The 22,285-nt window shown below is 44.4% G+C and overlaps 1 protein-coding gene across 7 annotated transcripts in view; it reads left to right on the forward strand.

Annotated features, from left to right (window-relative positions):
- Positions 1-22,285, forward strand: part of PDE8B (phosphodiesterase 8B) — a 357,296-nt gene that overhangs the window by 284,186 nt on the left and 50,825 nt on the right. For all 7 annotated transcript variants that reach the window (XM_068248991.1, XM_068248999.1, XM_068249010.1 and 4 more), the window contains exons 12-15: positions 1,801-1,884; positions 3,110-3,183; positions 14,781-14,945; positions 15,428-15,473. In XM_068248991.1, the coding sequence (XP_068105092.1) occupies positions 1,801-1,884; positions 3,110-3,183; positions 14,781-14,945; positions 15,428-15,473 (369 nt within the window). The remainder of the gene's footprint in view (positions 1-1,800; positions 1,885-3,109; positions 3,184-14,780; positions 14,946-15,427; positions 15,474-22,285) is intronic.

Genomic DNA, 22,285 nt, shown 5'->3' on the forward strand with positions numbered 1-22,285 from the left:
GAGGACGGGGGAAGCCTCAATAGGATCCGGAGGCTTCCCCCACCCGAGGTGAGTACCCCCTAGGGGAGTTTTTTTTTGTTTTTAGAGCAGAGAGGAGTTCTGAGTTTAGGTCCACTTTAATAGCAAATAAACAAGTCATATATTGTTTCCAATACAGGAAGAGTTAAAAAAAACTTCAGTTGTTATCTATGCAAAAGAGCTTCTCTGAGCTCCAAATTCCTTGCTGATTTCTGGAGCACTATACATCAAAGAAACAGTGACAGACAGCTTCAGATAAGGTTCTGTGAAAAGAGAAGTTCAAAGGGTCATTAGTGACAATTTATGGTGAAGATATTTGATTCTGAAATAATGCTACAGAGTGTATTTTTAACTGAGAAAATAAAAGTATTTTTAATGATAAAAATCAATCTAATTAATTTAGAAAACATATATTCCCATTCACCAATTAGTGCTGCATCAGAGAGTGCCAGAAATGTGCAGAGGAGAAAGCCCAATCCTGCACAGCACTGCTTCTGCTACAAGACGTATATCTACTGACTCGTGGCTTAGATGAAGTCACAGAGGACGTACTGTAGATATACTGTAGTGGTGGATAAAGTGGTTAAAAAGGAATAAATATGGCAGCCAGTGGCGTAGCTAAGGACCTGTGGGCCCCGATACAAGTTTAACATTGGGACCCAAACACTCTATACGTAAAAACCTGCCAATGGCAACTACAGTGTCATAGGTGCAAGAAAGGGATGGTGAACAGTTTGTTAATGATTACCACTATTCAAAGTATCTATAGAAGTCATTATTATGAGCACAGGACCAATAGTGAGCTAATACTGAAGTTGAGGGAGGGCCCCCTGGCCCAAGGGCCCCAGGGCGATTGCAACCTCTGACACCCCTATTGCTACGCCTCTGATGGCAGCCTCCATATACCTTTTACTTCAGTTGTCCTTTTAACAGGTCGATAGTGGACTGATATTGCAAGAGTTATTGCAAGAGTTGAATCACTGCACAGTAGACTCAATCACTACAATTTTTAAGAACATTGGGCAGAAATCTATATGTGTATGGCCTGCTTAGCTGAGAATTGATTGAACCACCAGTCCTGCATTGGTGGATGCAGTACAGTGCTGTGTGATGATCAGTCTCCATCTCTTCCCTACTGGGCAACAGATTTTCCAACCTGATTCACACTGTGAATTCATAAACTCTATAAAATTGATATAATTGCGTGAACAGGAATGTTGAGTGCTATACAGCAGATCCCCAGCAGATTTGATCGACACATGGGGCAAGGCCATCTAGGTAGTAAACACTCTAGTCTGCTGAGGCGGCTGATTATGGCCGCCACTGCTGATAATCCAGGGTGTGTACAACAGGCCTTGACAGCTACACCAGCCAGCAATCTGCAAGAAACAAAAATTCATTTGAGCGACAGCCTATAGCTTTGTTCTCTCCCTTTGCCCCGCCTGACGTCACATCTGTGCCTCTCTGTTGCCCCTCCCTCTCTCCCCAGAACACAATGTTAGCCTGCAGGATAACTGCCAGTCTGCACAGCCGCAGCCCAGCGATGTTGCGCAAGCGATTGGGTCCTGATCCCCGTCGGGTGACATCCATCTAGGGTGTGTACCGGCCAAGCTAATAAAACAACAACAACAAAAAAACAGACTATGAAGTGCACCGTTTAGCCAAAATCATGTACAAATAATGTTATATACTACCATTATATATTTTTATAAATATCCTTTATGTAAAGTAGTAAGTAAGCTGTATTCATTAATTGCATGTATTTTTATATTTGTCTTTTAGAGTCTCATTCTCATTCATTCAGACATAAGAACAGAAGGAAAGAATCAATAGATGTAAGGTCGATCACATCACGAAGCAGTGATGGTAAGCAGATCAATTCATCCTGTTACTAACAGAAACATGATCACACAGGTATTTCCTTCTGTAAGGAGCACAAGAACTGACACTCAGGCTGCTGTATGCAGATTGTCACTCAATGTTTAGCGGGATTACCTGTTGCTGCCAGTCAAATGCACTTTTTCATTTGGCTACTAAAGTAAGGAAACTAAGGCAATGCGTGATTGGTTTATTATGCAACAACTTATTTTTTTGCTTGGTTATCAATTAGACCCTCTTAAAGACTGATTATTTGACACATTAAAGTGAATCCAAGGATTGAACTTTGCAGAGATACTGTATCATTAGAAGGGCTACCTGGTTTTGATTCTGCCATTTTTGTTATTGATTATGGTGGAAAAAAAACTCATAACCTCTGGTTGAGATTCTGATCATATGATTATGCCAACTATACATTTCCTACCAAAATGCATGCTGGGAGCAGCAGTGGGCAACCCCACCCACTCTATCATTCTGCAATTGAAAAACCTGGCTCCTTTTTCTCCTCAACAAATCTTTTACAGGCTGAGCATTTAACAGTGGTAGCCTTGAATCAGTCCAGAATGCCTTCACTAAATAGAGGGAATTTGTGTAGGCAGGAGACTTTATTCTAAAGAATATTACCTGGTTGGCACTGGAAATCAAAATATGGATTTGTATAAAAAGTATGTGAGCTTTGGTCCACTGGGGAATTTTTCAAGCATTATTTCAAATGTGTTATCTTTGTTTCATCACAATGAGGGAGTTTTGGGCGGGTCATTTTTCTGGTTAGTGCAGCTGATACTCCTCTAAAGTTGTAAGGCTGCTGGCTCTGTGCAGTACACATGCAGGAAGAGGGAAGTTACTGGGGTAATACTAGGCAGTTTGTATTTGACATACAGTATTAAAAAGTACAGATTTGCATGGAAAATAATTATTTGAGGTTCCAGGCCCCTTAAAACATGCAGACTGCAAACTGAAAAATTAATGATGTTAAAATACAAAAAGACTCATACAAGTCATAGCATTTTTTTTTATTTTTACAAAGAAGGAATTTCACTTAAAAAAGAAAGACACAAAAAGCAGTACAATTTGACCATACAGAAAGACACAGAAAGCAGTATAATTCTACTGATGTTTTAATCCCCTCTAGTGCTGTACAAAATGTTTGTTAAAAAAAAGATGAAAACATTGTCATGTTGACTTGTAACACGTTTTTCCCCCCGCTCAACAGCAAGTTTACAGAACCACAGATACGCATCAATGGCACGAATTCACACCATGACCATAGAAGCTCCCATTACCAAGGTAATGACATTTTTGCGAATGTCCTTCTCACCTGTGAAGGTTTTCACTTATGCAGGTCACTCTGTGTCTAAAGGATACAGAATAAATAAGGCAGTATCTACTGGATACCATTTTTATTGTAAACAATAGATTTGTTTTTATTACAAGTAACGGCTTCTGTTCAAACAAGGTGATGGAAATAGCCAGACACTCGTATGTGCAGAAAATTCACTCACTCCAAGGCTAGAAAAGTGTAGTTAACCACTTGAGGACCGCGGTGTTAAACCCCCCTAGTGGCCAGGCCATTTTTTACAATTCAGACCACTGCAGCTATAACTGTTAATTGCTCGGTCATACAGCTTACCACCCAAACTAATTTTACCTCCTTTTCTTGTCACTAATACAGCTTTCTTTTGGTGCTATTTGATTGCTGCTGCGATTTTTATTTTTTATTATATTCATCAAAAAAGACAGGAATTTTGTCAAAAAAATGATATTTTGGACTTTCTGTGGTAAAATTTTTTAAATAAAGTACATTTTTTCATACAAGTTTTTGTCCAAATTTATTGTGCTACATGTCTTTGATAAAAAAAAATCCAATAAGTGTATATTTATTGGTTTGGGTAAAAGTTATAGCATTTACAAATACAAACTATACTACAAAAAAGTGAATTTGCGCAGTTTGAAGCAGCTCTGACTTTTCTGAGCACCTGTCATGTTTCTTGAGGTGCTAGAATGCCAGGATAGTATAAATACCCCCCAAATGACCCAATTTTGGAAAGAAGACACTGCAAGGTATTTGCTGAGTGGCATGGTGAGTTCATAACAGATTTTATTTTTTGTCACAAGTTAGCAGAAAATGACACTTTGTGACAAAAAAAAAAAGTGTTTCCATTTTTGCTAACTTTGGGGTGTCTACTTTCCAAAATTGAGTCACTTGGGGGGTACTAGTACTGCTCTGGCATTTTTGGGTGCTCAATTGTGAGCACCCCTGTAAAGCCTAAAGGAGCTCTTTGGACTTTGAGCCCCTTTACGCAGCTAGGCAGCAAAAAAAAGTGTCACGTGGTATCGCCGTATTCAGGAGAAGTAGTATAATGTGTTTTGGGGTGTCTTTTCACACATACCCATGCTGGGTGGGAGAAATCTCTCTGTAAATGGACAACTTTTTCAATTTTTTTACACTAAATTGTCCATTTACAGAGATATTTCTCCCACCCAGCATGGGTATGTGTAAAAATATACCCCAAAACACATACTACTTCTCCTGAGTACGGTAATACCACATGTGTGACACTTTTTTGCAACCAAGCTGTGCAAAGGGGCCCAAAGTCCAATGAGTACCTTTAGGATTTCACATGTCAATTTTAATTATTTGGTTTCCAGACTACTCCTCATGGTTTAGGGCCCCTAAAATGCCAGGGCAGTAGAGAAGTAATATAATGTATTTTATGGTGTCTTTCCACACATACCCATGCTGGGTGGGAGAAATATCTCTGTAAAGGACAACTTTTTCAATTTTTTTTACACAAAGTTGTCATTTACAGAGATATTTCTCCCACCCAGCATGGGTATGTCACCATAAAATACATTATACTAATTCTCCTGAGAATGGTGATACCACATATGTGATACCACATATGCAAATTTTTTGCAGCCTAGCTGTGCAAAGGGGCCAAAAGTCCAATGAGCACCTTTAGGCTTTACAGGGGTGCTCACAATTGAGCCCCCCAAGCAATGCCAGGACAGTAAACACACCCCGCAAATGACCCCATTTTGGAAAGAAGACACCCCGAGGTATTCCACGAGGGGCATAGTGAGTTCATAGAAAATTTTATATTTTTTGTCACAAGTTAGCGAAAAATGACACTGTGAGGGAAAAAAAAAAAAAAAAAAAATTTCTGCTAACTTGTGACAAAAAATAAAATCTTCTATGAACTCACCATGCCCCTCAGCAAATACCTTGGGATGTCTTCTTTCCAAAATGGGGTCATTTGTGGGGTCTGTCCTGGCATTTTAGAGTCTCCGCAATCATTACATGTATGGCCAGTATTAGGAGTTTCTGCTATACTCCTTATATTATTGGACATACGGTGATGCACTTTTTTTTCCATAAAAAAAGTGAAGGGCAAAGATTCTCGCATTCGCATTGATCAATGTGGATGAAAAAATATCTGCCGAAAAATGTGAAACAAGAGGGGCATGGCGTTTGCCAGGACATAGGAGCACCGCCCACAAAATTTTCCAAACCCACTTTGCGCCTATGCCCTGGCAAACCCGATTAATTCATTCACATCGATCGATGTGGATGAAAAAACCTTTGCCAGTTTTGATACAAAGTGCTTGCCAAAGCATAGGAACTCCAACACCGCCCTTCAGCTCATATGCCTTGGCAAACGTATCTTACTGCGGAGGAGAAATCTCGTCCTGCAGTGCTGCATGCACCGACTTGTGTGTAATCTGACAGACGCGCAATGGTTCTGTCAGGATGCACCATCAGTGCTGCAGCTGGCTGGTCGGTCGGTCGGTCGGTCCACCTGTAAGGGTAAAAGATGGAAAAAGAGAGAGAGAGAGAAAGAAAACACACACACACACACAAAGCAAGCAGCAATGCAATAAATTCATTAACATTAACTTTGATAAACTTTATTGAAACGTTTTAACCAAACATTAACAATTTGAACTTTTAACTTTTTTGCTTACCTGTCTTTTTTTTTTTTTATTTACCTTCCGAGGACAAACCTCTCCTTCCCCATGGGACAGTGTGCAAACACAGTGTGTGGCGAAGTACACTATGCACTTTGTCCCAAGTGAAAGGAGAGGTTTCTGGCAGCCCTGTGTATTAGGGTCTCTCGAAACCTGATGTCTGGTTTCACACTGCATATTGGCGTATCTGGTGAGTCGCGCCTGCCGCACCACATCGCCAAAAACAAACCTTCAGGGAATACCACGTTAGTACATGGTATTCCCTGTCTGGCATTCAGCCAAGTATGAAGTAAAAATCTTTGCATCGCCATAGACTAACATGACTTCCAGGCTGACGCAAATCACTGCAGGAGCCGCGCTGTAACGCAGGTATGCACTAGCATTAAGTCAACCACTTCCGGCGTAATGGGGACCGCAAAGTGGGACTTTTGCTAGGCATTTTTCCGCAATGCATCGCACCAGTGTGAAAGAGCCCTGAGAGACCCTTGTGTGCCTACTGCTATGTTTCGAGATCCCTATTCTAAAAGCATATATGTGAGTGGAACTCAAAACACTCCCCTATGCATAGGGCAGGATGTTCAGGACAGGTGGGACAGTAAATAGTGGTGTCATGCCTTCTTGCAGGCACAACAAGCTTTTCTTGGGGTGCGTTGACCTGGGGCACTTGGAAAGTTATAAGCATAGTGCTTTTAGCCGGATAACATCATCAGGGGGTTGGGGCACAGTTCCTCCTGGATACAGGAGTTCTGAAACGATCTCTTCCTGAAATTGAAGGAAGGATCCAGTTTTCTCAGCCTTTGTGTAGAGAACAAAACTGTTGTAAGTTGCCAATTGAATTAAATATACAGACACCTTTTTATACCAGTAGCAGTAGGGTATTGTACCGTGTTAGCCATCAGTAAAAGCAAGAAGTTTTAAATCAGGATGATACCATTTATTGGCTAACTACAAATGAATAAGAATAAACAAGCTTTCGGCCTTGCAGCCTTCGTCAGGTTTACATCCTGTTAGTTTGCAAACTGGTGGTACAGACAGCTTATATACATGCAACATCAAAAGGGAAAACAGATATTTTTTTCAAGCCTTTTTATACCAGTGTCTGGTCCATCGGGAAACTAAATAGGTAAACATCCCTCTTGTCCTTCCATTTCACTGCAAGAAAGTCATTGTTACACAAGGCAGCCCTCTCCCCCCGTGCAAGTCGGGTAGTAGTGAGCCGTTGGGGGAAGCATCAGCGACTAGGTCGCACGGTGCCACAGCAGGGAATTCAAACTAACTTTAAATACTGATAGAGGGCCACACTTGTGTAGTAGTTGTCCACGTATAGATGGTACCCCTTGTGGAATAAGGGTGACACCAAGTCCCACACAATCTTGCCACTGCTCCCCAGGTAGTCAGGGCATCCGACCGGCTTCAGTTTTGAGTCTTTTCCCTCATAGACCCTAAAACCATAAGTATAGCCTGTGGCCCTTTCACAGAGCTTATACAACTTGACCCCATACCGGACTCGCTTGCTTGGGATGTACTGCTTAATGCCAAGGCGCCCAGTAAAATGTATCAGGGACTCATCTACGCAGATGTTCTGTTCAGGGGTGTAAGCATCTGCAAACTTTGATGAAAAGGGGTCTATGAGGGGCCGAATTTTGTAGAGCCGGTCATAAGCAGGGTGGTTACTTTGATGACAGGTTGTGTCGTCATTAAAGTGCAGGAAGCGCAGGATCATCTCAAAACTTAACCTGGACATGGCAGCAGAGTACATGGGCATGTGATGTATTGGGTGCGTAGACCAATAGGACCGCAATACATTTTTTTTTGTTAGACCCATGTTGAGGAGAAGGCCCAAAAAGATTTTAAATTTGGGAAACTGTGACTGGTTTCCACCAAAACGGCTGGGCATAGTAGCTATTCGGTTTGTCGGCGATGTATTGTGTGGCATAACGGTTGGTCTCTGCCACGGCTAAGTCATGGAGATCCTCGGTGAAGAACAGATGAAAAAAGTCTAGGGCCGATCCTATGCGAGAGAGGAGAGAACCGAGAGCCCAATATGGTGTAGTAGGTATTGACAATTAGTAAATATTAAAGAGTAAAATAATACTCACAAACCAGGGTTACCTCCAGGTAACCACTGTATAAGCAGGTGAGGAGTTTGACCTGTCCCCACTCAGGATTAAAAAGTCGCTCTCTGTAGATGAGAAAAAGGGCCGATCCTAGATTATCTGTCTCCACCTGGACTCCAGACTACGCGGTGAAAGAGGGCACTATGGGTGCAGCGGAACTAGGGGGTTGCCAATCGCGATTTACCAGCACCTCTGGGAGTGTAGGGGTTCTACTGGCCCATGTTTCTGGTGGCTGCGACTGGGGTCTTACTGCACGTGCCACCGAACCAGTTTCAACTGCCATGCTGGTGCTCGCCACTTCACCAGGGTATACCGCAGTACTGGTGCTAAGTCCAGGAGGTGCTGCGCTGCTGGTGTATGCCTCACCATGAAAACCTGGATCAGCGCTAGCACCACTTTGCTGCCCTTGAGGCTGATCCTGCGCCACCTGTGGTCCAATGACATGGGGTCGAGTATGCCTGGCGCTAGCAGGGACATCAACCTCATCATCAGAACTATCGGATAGAGAGCCACTGCTGTCTATAGGTTCATATTCTGACCCGGATGATTCGTCGAATGAGAAGTCCCAATCGCTCTCATCCGACTCGGCCAGAATCCTGTAGGCCTCTTCCAGGGAATACCCCTTTCTTGCCATTTTGGGCTGCTAAATTTAGGGGGTATTCCACTGAGACTACCCAGGAAAAAGAGCACCTGTCTAGCAAACGGGAGTACTGGTGAAGTGAAAAAGCTGCGATCGCTCAGTTTTGATAAAAAAAAAATCAAAATTGATCTTTAGAGCGCCGCAGCTATTGGGTTGTGTTTTTGCAGTGATCAGAAAAAAAATTCTGTCACTGCAGTGGGGTGGGCTGAACGCAAGTGCGGCCGAATGATTAGGCCTGATCGGGCAAACACTGCGTTTTTAGTGGAGCCTACTCTAAAGTGACCCTAACGTACTTATATAAATCTGACTGCGATCAGTACTGATCACTTACAGATACTATATAGTACCAATGCAGATTAGCGACAGTGATTATGCTAATCAGCAACTAATTAGTGACTGGGGTGTAGTAAGCTGGGCGCTAACTGACTAACTACCTAACAAAGGGGCCTAGATACAGTCGGCAATCAGATAGCAATCAAAAACAATCAAATGCAATCAAATACAGACAGAGGTCAATCAGAGCCAATCACAGGGCAATCAAGAGGCCAATCAGAATGAAAACAGGCAATCGGATGTCAATCAACAGTGCACAGATGATGAGATGTCACTCAGACCTCAATCAATGTCACTCAGACCTCAATCAGAGCTAGTGACAGGCGACCAGATGTCAATCACAGTGCAGCTGTCAGATGCCAAGCAATGTAAACAGAGATCAATCACAGGGCAATCAGAGATGATCAAATGCAAATCAGAGCTAGTGACAGATGATCAAATGTCAATCCACAGTGCACAAACGCATAGATTTCACTCAGACGTCACTAAATGTCACTCAGACCTCAATCACCGCTGGTAACAGGCGAACAGATGTATTTGAGACTTCAGTCAGACGCATAAACGGGGCTAGGGGCCAGTGAGGGGTGATCTGCGGGCAATCGCGGGGGGGGGGGGCAAATGTTGTGCAGGGCTCACGTGCGGGCTGCCGTCATCTGGGGGCACTGATGAGGAGGCAGCAGTATAATACATCTTGTTTCCAAAACAACGTGTATTATACACTTTGATTGGCTGGTTTGAAAAATCGCTGCCCACCGGCGCTGCTAATTGGCCGGCGGGCGAAAGACACAGGGGGCGGAGTAAACTGCTGGGGATGCGCGTGCGATCCCCAGCTAGAGCCCGCTCAGGCCATTCAAGCCAATGGGCGTGGAGTGATCCTGGGGCTGCCGCACTGCTCACGCCAATAGGCGTGGAGCAGTCGGCAACTGGTTAAATAACACTGATTATATAGATGTGTAGGCTCCGTTCACAGTGGTGTGTTTTGGTGCGGTGTAACAGCCGCTTTGTAACGCCACTTTCCACACTGCAATGCACCAGCGATGTGACATTCAAAGTGCAGTGGTAAGTTTACGGTATAACATGTACCGCTAAATGAGTGCATTAACAAATGTAGTGAAGCATAGTTCACATTGCACTGTAGGCTTCACTGTACTTTACTGTATGGAACACAACACGGCCATAGCGTGGGGTACAACTTTTTCCGTATGTTTCGTTTCCGTTACACAGACAGAGATGTTTTAAAGACACTTCATGCCTTAAACCTAGGCAACTTAATGAGAAACTCCGACCAAGAATTGAACTTTATCCCAATCAGTAGATGATACCCCCTTTTACATGAGAAATCTATTCCTTTTCACAAACAGACCATCAGGGGGCGCTGTAGGGCTGATATTGTGGTGAAACCCCTCCCACAAAGAAATTCTGAGTACGTACTCCTGGCAGTTTCCTGTCTGTGAACCTTGCTGCATTGTCGGAAATAGCGGTTTACAGCTGTTTCCAACTGCCAAAACAGCAAGCAGCAGCTACATCACTTACCAGCAGTAAAAATGTCACCATGTAATAAATGTCAGAATGTAAATCAGGTATTAAAAATATTTTATTTTGCAAGGTAGAGATAAAGTAGCAGGCACCGTGGACTTCCGCATAAGGGAGGGTTTACCTTCTGGTACTGAGGGATAGAGTATCACCTTTTGAGTGCTCAGGATAGTGAAATAGACAAGATACAAGATGAATTTATTCGCCAAGTGCGGGGGTACCGTACTCGGAATTGCTTGTGGTATACATGGCAAAGGCAAAACACACGTCAACAGTTATCTATCTTACATATATGGCTACAAGTACAAATACACAGACTAAACTAAAAGGATTAACAGTACATTTTGCATTCTACGTCTGCAATCGCTACCATTTTACATGCTGCTGCGTTAGTAAGATAACCTTGACGGAGTCCAAGCAGCCTTAACAGGTACGACGTCTTCGATCATTGTGCTAGTGAGAGTTGGATGCAGACATTAAGGCAGGAGAGCAGCACATGGGGCAAGCCTGCTGATTGCGGGCTAGGAGGGAATAGTCAGGCGTCAGTGTTGTTGAGCAGTAGAACAGCCTAGGGAAAGAAAGAGTTCCTGCGCCTGGTGGTCTTGGATTGGATGGTTCGGAAGCGCCGGCCAGATGGGAGAGGCTCAAAGAAGCGGCTGCCAGGGTGGGAGGGGTCGCAGGAGATCCTGGTGGCCCTCTTCCTCATCCTGGCTGTGTGGAGGAGATCCAGAGGTGGTAGGGGTGATCCAATGATCCTCTCTGCCTCACTAATGACTCTTTGCAGTCTATGTCTATCGCTGGCCGTTGCGCTGGCATACCAGATGATTACTGAAGAGCAAAGTTTAGACTTCGTGGTGGCGGTGTAGAAACTGGTCAGCAGCTCCCGAGGCATTCCAAATTTTTTAAGTTGGCGCAGGAAAAATAGCCTTTGTTGTGCCTTCATCTGAATTTTGGTGGTGTTCTGCCCCCATCTTAGGTCGGCGGATAGGTTTGTGCCAAGGAACCGGACTGATGGTACTCTGGAGACTTCGGTGTCGCCTATGTAGACTGGTGGGAGAGTGGGGGGGTTTCTCCTGAAATCAACAGTCAGCTCCACAGTCTTTGCAGCATTGAGGACAAGGTTGTTATTCTTGCACCAGTTGCAGATTCTCTCTATCTCACTGCGGTAGTCTTGCTCTCCATTACCGCCCATGAGACCGATGATTGTTGTGTCATCTGCAAATTTGATAACCTTGACGGAGTCCGAGGCGGAGGTGCAGTTGTTGGTGTACATGGAGAACAGAAGCGGGGACAGTACACACCCTTGAGGTGCCCCTGTGTTGGTAGTTCTCTCGCCCGAGGAGCAGTTATCCAGCTTAACCTGTTGCGTCCTGCCTGAGCCATGTGCGAAGTGTGGGGTCTACGCCGAGCTGCGCCAGGTTATCGATCAGGGTGTCAGGCAGATTGTGTTGAAGGCCGAGCTGAAGTCCAGGAATAGGATCCTGGCATAGGAGCCAGGCCTGTCGAGATGCTCCATAATGTACGCCAGGCTGACATTTATGGCATCCTCTATGGACCTGTTGGCCCTGTAAGCGAATTGGAGTGGGTCAAGCAGTGCATCAATGGTGCGTTTCAGGTGAGCCAGGACAAGCCGTTCTAGAACCTTCATGATGGTAGGGGTTAGAGCTACGGGTCTGAAGTTGTTGAGGTCTGTGCTGCCCGATTTTTCGGGGACTGCTACGATTGTGGACCTCTTGAGACAGGAGGGGACAGTGCCTTCCGCAAGCGACTTACTGAACACCGGGGCCAATTGAACTGCACAGGTTCTTAGGCAATTTGATGACACACCATCTGGGCCTGAAGCCTTCCTGGGGTTGAGCTTGCGAAGCAGCCTAAGAACTTCTGCTTCCTGGACTTCAACCGGTGCAGCGATGTCTCAATCTCTCAGTGCGGCGGGTGCCGTTCTCATCATCGACCCTGGAGCCCCGGGCTGCTGGGGTTGTTTCTCGAACCTGCAGTAGAACTCGTTGAGTTCCTCGGCCAGTTTAATGCTCGGTGTCACCCGTTGGGGAGAGGGTTTGAAGTTAGTGACCGCCCTGAGGCCTTGCCACACCTCCCTCGAGTTGTTGGACTGAAGGCGTAGTCCTAGCTTATCGGAGTAGGCTCTCTTCGCAGCTCGCAGTTCCCGTTTCAGGTCGTACCTGGCCTCCTTGTACTCTTCTGGCATACCGGACTTGTGCGCTTGCTCCTTGCGCTTGCGAAGTTGTCGCAGTTTGTTGTTGAACCAAGGCTTGTTATTAGGGAAGGCCTTGAAGGTCTTGGAAGGGATGCACATTTCTTCGCAAAAGCTTATGTAGGAGGTGACATTTTCCGTGAAATAGTGAAATAGACATTGCCCCACAGCAAGGACTTACATAGGGTATGTCAGACATTGCTTCTGTATATTATATGGATTGATGGAGTCCTGTATATATGTGATAAACATTAAACTGACATAGCGAAGACCTTGGAGCGGTGCCAGATATTTTCATTCTCTGTACTATTAAAAAGATTTTACAATGGGCAAACACTGACTAAATCATTTATACATAATTATTGTAAAAATGAAGCACTTTTTTTATTACATTATTTTCACTGGAATTCCTCTTTAAACAGTTAATATTTGTACAACAGAGTAACCAAGCGGCTCGGGGTGACGAAAACCACTAGAAAAGCCCTCCTACTAAAAAGTGCCCAGCCACCAAGGACCCCTTTCGCTAAGCTGGCAATGAAACGGACACCTATTGTTGTCCGTTTCTATGGCAACCCGACCGGCTTCTGAACTGCGCAGTCCTTGGTGGCCGGGCAGCGTATCAACACACAGCACACACAGCCAGCGTCTGAAAAAGATGAAATTAGCAATAGTGCCCCTTTAATATTTGTATAATGAGCACTAACAGCCTAGACTAAGGGTCGGTTCACAAGGACGTTTTCACTGCAGCAGATGATGGCCTCAACACTCATCATATAAAAAGAGAAACTCCCAATCAGTAGCTGATACCCCCTTTTACATGAGAAATCTATTCCTTTTCGCAAACAGACCATCAGGGGGCGCTGTATGGCTGATATTGTGGTGAAACCCCTCCCACAAAGAAATTCTGAGTACGCACTCTTGGCAGTTTCCTGTCTGTGAACCTTGCTGCATTGTGGGAAATAGCTGTTTACAGCTTTTTCCAACTGCCAAAAAAGCATGCAGCAGCTACATCACCTGCCCACAGTAAAAATGTCACCATGTAATAAATGTCAGAATGTAAATCAGGGATTTAAAAGATTTTACAATGGGCAAACACTGACTAAATCATTTATACATAATTATTGTAAAAATGAAGCACTTTTTTTTATTACATTATTTTCACTGGAGTTCCTCTTTAAGTGCTGTCCATAGAGTGAATACTGTTCACTGTACTCTTTTTATTCACATTAACAGTCCTACTGTAAGTATAAGGGCCCGTTTTCACTACTGCGGCGCGATTTCAACGGGAAAGATGCTGCAACGAATCCGCATGCGGTTGCGGTTTCGTTGGCGTTTCTATGCGAATTTTCATGCGGAATCGCTCGCGGTTTGCGCAGCGCGATTGTAACCATGTCAATGCTGGCATGCATTGACATTGTTTTTAAGCGAAATCGCACGCGGAAACGCCGGGAAAACCACAAGACTAAAATGCTTGCGGTTTTCCTATTTAGTTACATTACCGACGAATCGCGTGCAGGTGTGTGGCGTGCGAATTCTGATGGGTCTGCCGTGCAGACTTTTTCTGCACGACAAACTGTACAGAATCCCGCACAAGTGGAAACAGGCCCATCCACTTCTATTGCTTGTGCGAATCTGCATGCAGGAAACTCATGCAGATTCGCTGTAGTGGAAACGGGCCCTAAATATGAAGAGTGTCATGTACAGTACTTCCCTCTTTTACGATTCTACCTGTGGAACATGGCTACAGTCATTTAACTGACCACTGAGAATACCAGGTCAATGTACCAGTTTTCACTCTGATGTATTACTTCTGGTGTAATCTTGCAAAATAGTGAAAAGTTACACATGGCTGTCATTATGATAAGCGGGAGAGCACCGCAGCTACGGCCTGCAGGCCGCATGGAATTATCAGCTGTAGAGCGCTTTGGGGGCCACCAGAAAAGGCTTGGAGGACTGCATTTGGTCCCTTAGGTTGGACTTTGGACATGTCTCCTCTCGGGTCCATAAAACTGTTGATAGTAAGACAAGAATGATCTTCCTTTGTGTTGTGAAAATGATATTTGCCTGTTTTTGTTTGAAGGTCATTAACATAATTAATGCAGCTCAGGAGAACAGTCCTGTGACAGTGGCAGAGGCCTTGGACAGAGTATTAGAAATTCTGAGGACCACAGAGCTCTATTCTCCACAGCTGGCAACCAAAGAAGAGGATCCCCACACCAGTGATCTTGTGGGGGGTCTGATGACAGTAAGTTATTTGCAATATATGTAATATTACAGGAGCCAGTAACCCAAGCTGTACATTTATCAGCCACTTATCTTCTCTTAGTGTGAAGGTTCCCACATTTATACACATACTGCTCTAATAAAGTATTATAGACATTCACATTATACAAGTATAATCCCTTGGTTAAGCTTCTACCAGTTATCCCTCAACTCTTTTTGAGAATCTGCCGCAATCCACAACTCCCCCCCCCCCCCACCCACTGTGGGCACAGTGCTGAGCCACACGCTGTGCACCCCCTCCCCTCTCCTTCACTGTGGCGAGTGCGTGACGACTTGTGCTTTGCATGGCATGAACTCAGTTGCTGCATGCACAGCCGCATTCCAAATGTCACTTTAGGTCTTTTAGAGTTTTTATTTTGGTTGACTTTGTATTTTCTTTTACAGTTTATTTAAGACGTAGACATTCTGTGAGCCAATAAACATGCATTTCTTAATTTATTGCAGGATGGTTTGAGAAGACTTTCAGGAAATGAATATGTATTCTCAAAAAGTAAGTTTCTTACCAGATTATAATGTTTTGTCCTATTTTTTTTTCCTACATGATGCCTAATCAAATCAAACTTTCAAGTGGCAGTTTGATGATGTCAATATATTGACATGTCAACGCGGAATACTAGGTGGCCAGAGAGTGTCCCCCACCCCTGTGATAGTTTGCCAGAGAGCCTCCTCCACCCCCCCCCACCCCCCCCCCCACCACCACCACCACCACAGTATAGGTAGCCAGAGAGCACCTCCCCAGTATAGGTAGCCAGAATATGGCCAAAAGTTCTATTGTAGAGAAGACCCCCTTGGACAAGACAAGACACAGAACATTTACAGTAAGGTCCATAAATATTGGGACATCGACACAATTCCAACAATTGTGGCTCTATACACAACTACAATGGATATGAAATGAAACAAACACAATGTGCTTTAACTGCAGACTGCCAGCTTTAATTTGAGGGTATTTACACCCAAATCAGGTGAACGGTGTATGAATTACAACAGTTTGAATATGTGCTTCCCACTTGTTAAGGAACCAAAAGTAATAGGACAGAATAATAATCATAAATCAAACTTTCACTTTTTAATACTTGGTTGCAAATCCTTTGCAGTCAATTACAGCCTGAAGTCTGGAACGCATAAACATCACCAGATGCTGGGTTTCATCCCTGGTGATGCTCTGCCAGGCCTCTACTGCAACTGTCTTCATTTCCTGCTTGTTCTTGGGGCATTTTCCCTTCAGTTTTGTCTTCAGCAAGTGAAATGCATGCTCAATAGGATTCAGGTCAGGTGATTGACTTGGCCATTGCATAACATTCCACTTCTTTAGCTTCAAAAACTCTTTGGTTGCTTTTGCAGTATGCTTTGGGTAATTGTCCATCTGCACTGTGAAGCGCCATCCAACCAGTTCTGAAGCATTTGGCTAAATATGAGCAGATAATATTGCCTAAATACTTTTGTATTAGTGGGGAGGGGGAGGCAGAGCTGAACTTTAACCTGTCTGTAAACTGTTTACTTTACACTGCGTGGCAGTGAGAGACACCCAGATAGGAACAAAGAGCTTCAGCTTATGATTATTTACACACATTTGAAGCTATATTTCTGCTTTCTATCATTCTGGCCAGATTCCAGTCACAGTATTAGAGCCAGTGAAGATTGTTTCTGTATGCTGGATGTGCTGAGCACAGTCCTCCATAGTAAAGCCCACAGTGAAAACTGTTCTCTGTAAATTCTTTTCATAAAACATGAACAGATGAAAACAAGCCTTTGCATTGCTTGAATTTTAGTTAACTTTGGTAATTGTCCTGTAAGGTGAGAGTTGCCTGACCTAATCAATGCGGAGAGGGCCTAATAGTTAGCGTTCCTCTATTTTATGTCTTAGCTCAATTTAGAAAGGAGGAAAGTACATTCCCAGTAAGAAAGAAACTCGTAAGACCTTGGTAATGGTAATTGCTATAGTTTAAATTACACCCGGGGTATCTAGGAAGATTAGCTCACACCATTTCGACCAAATTTTACTCTCGTATATCATCTTAGAATGATATGCACTATATAGAGATTGAAAGATTACTGGCAATTGAAATCTAGAAAAATAATCTCCAGCAATCAGGGTTGTAGCTGTGCTTGTATGGATGATTGATAGCAGTTTATGGAACAGATCAGTGTGAATCACACATTGTTACTTTATTTGTATGTAGACACACAAAAAGTGTATGGAAGAAGCTATGGTAGCCTCCGCCAACAACCAATCACCAGTCATCTGTTACTGTCGTGACTGCTCTAAGCTCATGCAAGGGAACATTTCCAATTTGCTTTGCTATGGTTGCCTGACATCTGCAGCCATAACACAAGTGCACTGAACTGGACCTATGATAATGGAAATATAGGAGCTGCTGAGTACTTAGCGAGTCAGTGACCTGGAGGAAACATGGGGGTCAGGACTGTCAGGCATCGCTGGCTGCACTTTAGTTCCAGATCAACGAGTCAGTAAGCAAAGAAGCCATCCACAACTCACAGCTTCTAAAAATAAGTAATTCCACTGTCCCGTACTATAAACCTGCTGTTCCATTTATACACCCCGGGTGTTTTCTCCAGTTTTATTTACACTTTGGCTTCTTGAATTTGTTGAGAGATCTGAATGGGTTACTGCATTTTACACCACCATTACCATTGCAGTACACTGCTAGAGGGCAGAGGCGTAGCTACGGTTTTCAGCACCCCGGGACGTCAGTTTTTGCACCCCCTCTGGACAAAGGGTTAGCCATAAGGGGGTCCATCATGCTTTCCCAGAATGTTTTGAGTTTGAGAAAATGAAAACCTGCATATTGTGGCAAATATTAATATGCCACAAAATGCAGCTTTCATGTTCTAAAACTTAAAATTTCCAGGAAAGCATGTTGAGACTCCCTTATGGCTCATCTCTTGTCCCAGAAAAACTCTTGAGCTACCCGGAATATGTGTGTACAATTGTTTTCAATGCCTGTAAGATTGCGAGATTGCTACTAATCTATAGAACTTTACATTGTTTAGCTGTGCTGTCACGTTCTATGTAATTGCAGCGGCTGGCTGAGAGGGAACAAAACCAATCTGATTGCATGCAGAATAGGGTGCTCGTATGGTTTAGGTGACCCAGCGGGAAACCTGACTGGTTGCTGTTTCAACAGTCCTGCAAACACAGTACCCTTGAAGCGATGTTATTGGCCAAATAAAGTGGGCATAGTTATTATTACTACCTATTACAACTCTAAAGGTGGCCATACACTTATAAATTTACAGCAGATTCGACCAGCAGATAGATTTCTGTCAGATGCCTGTCAGGTCGAATCTGACAGGAATCTATCTGATGTGTGCCACACACTAGGAACAGATTTCCAATAGATTTGGAAATTGATCTAAATGCATTATTGGACCATTAGATCCAATGCAACTCTATGGGCCGTCGGTCTGCTGCCAGCAGTAGATCGACCTAGATTTTCCATCCTGTCAGATAGACCAAATCGATCAAAATCTATCGAAATCAGCTGCAAATCGATAGATTCCATAGAATCGATCGATCGATGGCTGTAATCGACTAGTGTATGGGTCCCTTAAAAGTTGTAGAGGATGCTGTGATTGAAGAACTGCTGAAACAACCAATCACATTAGCAGAATTTCCTTATGTGGTTTCCTGCTGGGTCACCTAAATCAAATTAGATTAGTATCTGCTTGTGTAAACTATTCACATTTCCAGCAACAGGTTATCTAGCAGCCCAGCACCACGCAGAACATGTGAGGTATGTTTGCAGGGGAGGGTATCTTTTACACAATCTAGCTTTTATAATGACTGTAAAGCCCCATACACACTGAACAGAGGTGTTTGCTATTGTTCACACAACTGATAAGACTGATAAGTCGTCAATCCAACAGTCCCCTTCCTGTTGCTCTCTGTGTTCATTCTTTTTACTGCAGGGCCCCTGTTAAAGCGGTCCGACTTTAATGTCGAGTACTTCCAAAGACAATCGGCTCCATACTCACGCCTGTCTTTGGAATTACGCAGAGTCCTGAGTACTTCTGAATCCTTCTGAGCAGACCTGAAGACGCAGCCAGCAGTTAATTTAAAGAAAGTCTGTAATTAAAAAAATCTGCCCCTGGTGGGTACTTACCTTGGGTGGGGGGAAGCCTCCGGATCCTAATGAGGCTTCCTCCCAACTCCCCCCCCCCCCCTTCTGGATCGGGGCTACAAAGGGGGGTGGGGGAAGCCTCAATAGGATCCAGAGGCTTCCCCCTCCCAAGTACCCCCCCCACACACACACTTTTATTTATTACAAATAATAAACTGGGACAGCGGGGGATTGGGAACGGCTCTGTAGGAACTTTCTTGTGACTGCTGGTGTCACTATATGCTGGCGAGAATTTCCTTACAACTGAACCAGATCGCTCTGGAGAAGTGTTATAATACTCAGCACATCATCACTGTTGGCCCCAAAATGGACACACATTCCCACCCTGAGGCTCCAACACTTGATTTAACCTCCCTGGCTGTATGATTTATATCCGGATTTTAGGTTCTAAAAGTGGTGCAATTTTTTGGCATGCTTTTAGACCTTTAAACCAGAAAAAAAAAATCATACGGCAGTGAGATCTGAACAGGCTCACCTCCCTGGGATCCAGCGCTGCAATTCTCCCTCCGTCCTCTGGGTGGCATTGTACCTTTATAATGAGATCACCATCTGTCGTCATAACAAACTGCAATCTCATCTGCGGATCCAGAACCTCCGAGGACCAGTAGAAGAATGGCTGCCAGCATCTAGATCCCAGGGGAGGTGAGTTAAAACGCCTGCTGTGCTTCAGGCTTTGCATAGACCTCCCGGTAGCTACCCCGACAGGCTCAGGATTACTGCTCCTGGCATCTTTTTTTTCACCCTGAGCCTGAGGTTAAGTTAAAGCTAGAGATGAGCGTAATGACCTAATTACGATTTTGCGAAATTTCGCGTAATTAGTGTAATTACGATTATGGCCGTAAGTACATAATCGTAATGAAGAAGGATTTCGCGAAATTTCGCGTAAGCGTAATTTTCGCGTAATTTTCGCATTACAGTCGTATCATGCCGTAATTTCGCATTAAACGCTCCGTATAATATAAAAAAGCCGCCGACTTTAAGGGTTAATAGCAAAGCCCCCTTAAATGTTAAGAGCCTCAAATTTGGAGAATATATTAAGGAGATCAGGAGGAATAAGAGGAAAAAATTTTTTTTCAAAAAGACCTTATAGTTTTTGAGAAAATCGATGTTAAAGTTTCAAAGGAAAAATGTAAACATTTAAAAACCCGCCGACTTTAACGGTTAATAGCAAAGCCTGCTTAAAGTTTAGGAACACCAAATTCCCAGGGTATATTAAGGGGATCAGTGGGAATAAGAGGAAAAAATTTTTTTTCAAAAAGACCTTATAGTTTTTGAGAAAATCGATTTTTAAGTTTCAAGGGCGAAAATGTCTTTTAAATGTGGAAAATGTCAGTTTTTTTTGCACAGGTAACAATAGTGTATTATTTTCATAGATTCCCCCAAGTGGGAAGAGTTTTACTTACTTCGTTCTGAGTGTGGGAAATATAAAAAAAAAACGACGTGGGGTCCCCCCTCCCAGACCTCTTTAACCCCTTGTCCCCCATGCTGGCTGGGATAGCCAGAATGCGGAGCACCGGCCGCGTGGGGCTCCGCACCCTGACTATACCAGCCCGCATGGTCCATGGATTGGGGGGTCTCGGAAGGGGAGGGGCAGCCAAGCTTTCCCCTCCCCCTCCGAGCCCTTGTCCAATCCAAGGACAAGGGGCTCTTCTCCACCTCCGATGGGCGGTGGAGGTGGAGGCCGCGATTTCCTGGGGGGGAGGTTCATGGTGGAATCTGGGAGTCCCCTTTAAAAAGGGGTCCCCCAGATGCCCACCCCCCCTCCCAGGAGAAATGAGTATAGAGGTACTTGTACCCCATACCCATTTCCTTTAAGAGTTAAAGTAAATAAACACACAGACACTTAGAAAAAGTATTTTAATTGAACAAAAAACATAACCACGAAAAAAGTCCTTTAATATTCTTAATTAACCATTAATACTTACCTGTCCCTTTAAATAAATGATCCCTCGCAATATCCTCGGAAATGTTCTATCAGTTACAATGTAACAAAGTTATTACAATGTATCAACTTTGTTACATTGTAACTACGCCGCACCCGACGTCACTCACCGCCGCCGCCGCCACCGCGTCTGCGCTGCAGGACCCGACAGAGCTATATAGCTCAGAGCTCTCTAAGCATCTTTGTATTTGGGCTCCAAGGAGCCCCATTGGTCCTTAGCAGACCAATGGGGTTCCTTCTGATTTGAAGGAACCCCATTGGTCTGCTAAGGACCAATGGGGCTCCTTGGAGCCCAAATACAAAGATGCTTTAGAGAGCTCTGAGCTATAGCTCAGAGCTCTGTCGGGTCCGTGCAGGACGCTAAGTCCCCGCCGGCTCCGCTGCCCTCCCCGCCTCTCCCACATGTCACCCACATGTCACCCACATGTGGGTGACATGTGGGTGACAGATGTGGGCGGGGTGGACAGCGGGAGCTGCGGGGACTTAGCGTCCTGCACGGACGCGTATGCGGCGGCTGAGCGGCGAGTGGCGTCGGGTGCGGCGTAGTTACAATGTAACAAAGTTGATACATTGTAATAACTTTGTTACATTGTAACTGATAGAACATTTCCGAGGATATTGCGAGGGATCATTTATTTAAAGGGACAGGTAAGTATTAATGGTTAATTAAGAATATTAAAGGACTTTTTTCGTGGTTATGTTTTTTGTTCAATTAAAATACTTTTTCTAAGTGTCTGTGTGTTTATTTACTTTAACTCTTAAAGGAAATGGGTATGGGGTACAAGTACCTCTATACTCATTTCTCCTGGGAGGGGGGGTGGGCATCTGGGGGACCCCTTTTTAAAGGGGACTCCCAGATTCCACCATGAACCTCCCCCCCAGGAAATCGCGGCCTCCACCTCCACCGCCCATCGGAGGTGGAGAAGAGCCCCTTGTCCTTGGATTGGACAAGGGCTCGGAGGGGGAGGGGAAAGCTTGGCTGCCCCTCCCCTTCCGAGACCCCCCAATCCATGGACCATGCGGGCTGGTATAGTCAGGGTGCGGAGCCCCACGCGGCCGGTGCTCCGCATTCTGGCTATCCCAGCCTGCATGGGGGACAAGGGGTTAAAGAGGTCTGGGAGGGGGGACCCCACGTCGTTTTTTTTTTATATTTCCCACACTCAGAACGAAGTAAGTAAAACTCTTCCCACTTGGGGGAATCTATGAAAATAATAC

Source organism: Hyperolius riggenbachi, chromosome 1 (genome assembly GCF_040937935.1).
Source record: "Hyperolius riggenbachi isolate aHypRig1 chromosome 1, aHypRig1.pri, whole genome shotgun sequence".
NCBI lineage: Eukaryota > Metazoa > Chordata > Amphibia > Anura > Hyperoliidae > Hyperolius > Hyperolius riggenbachi.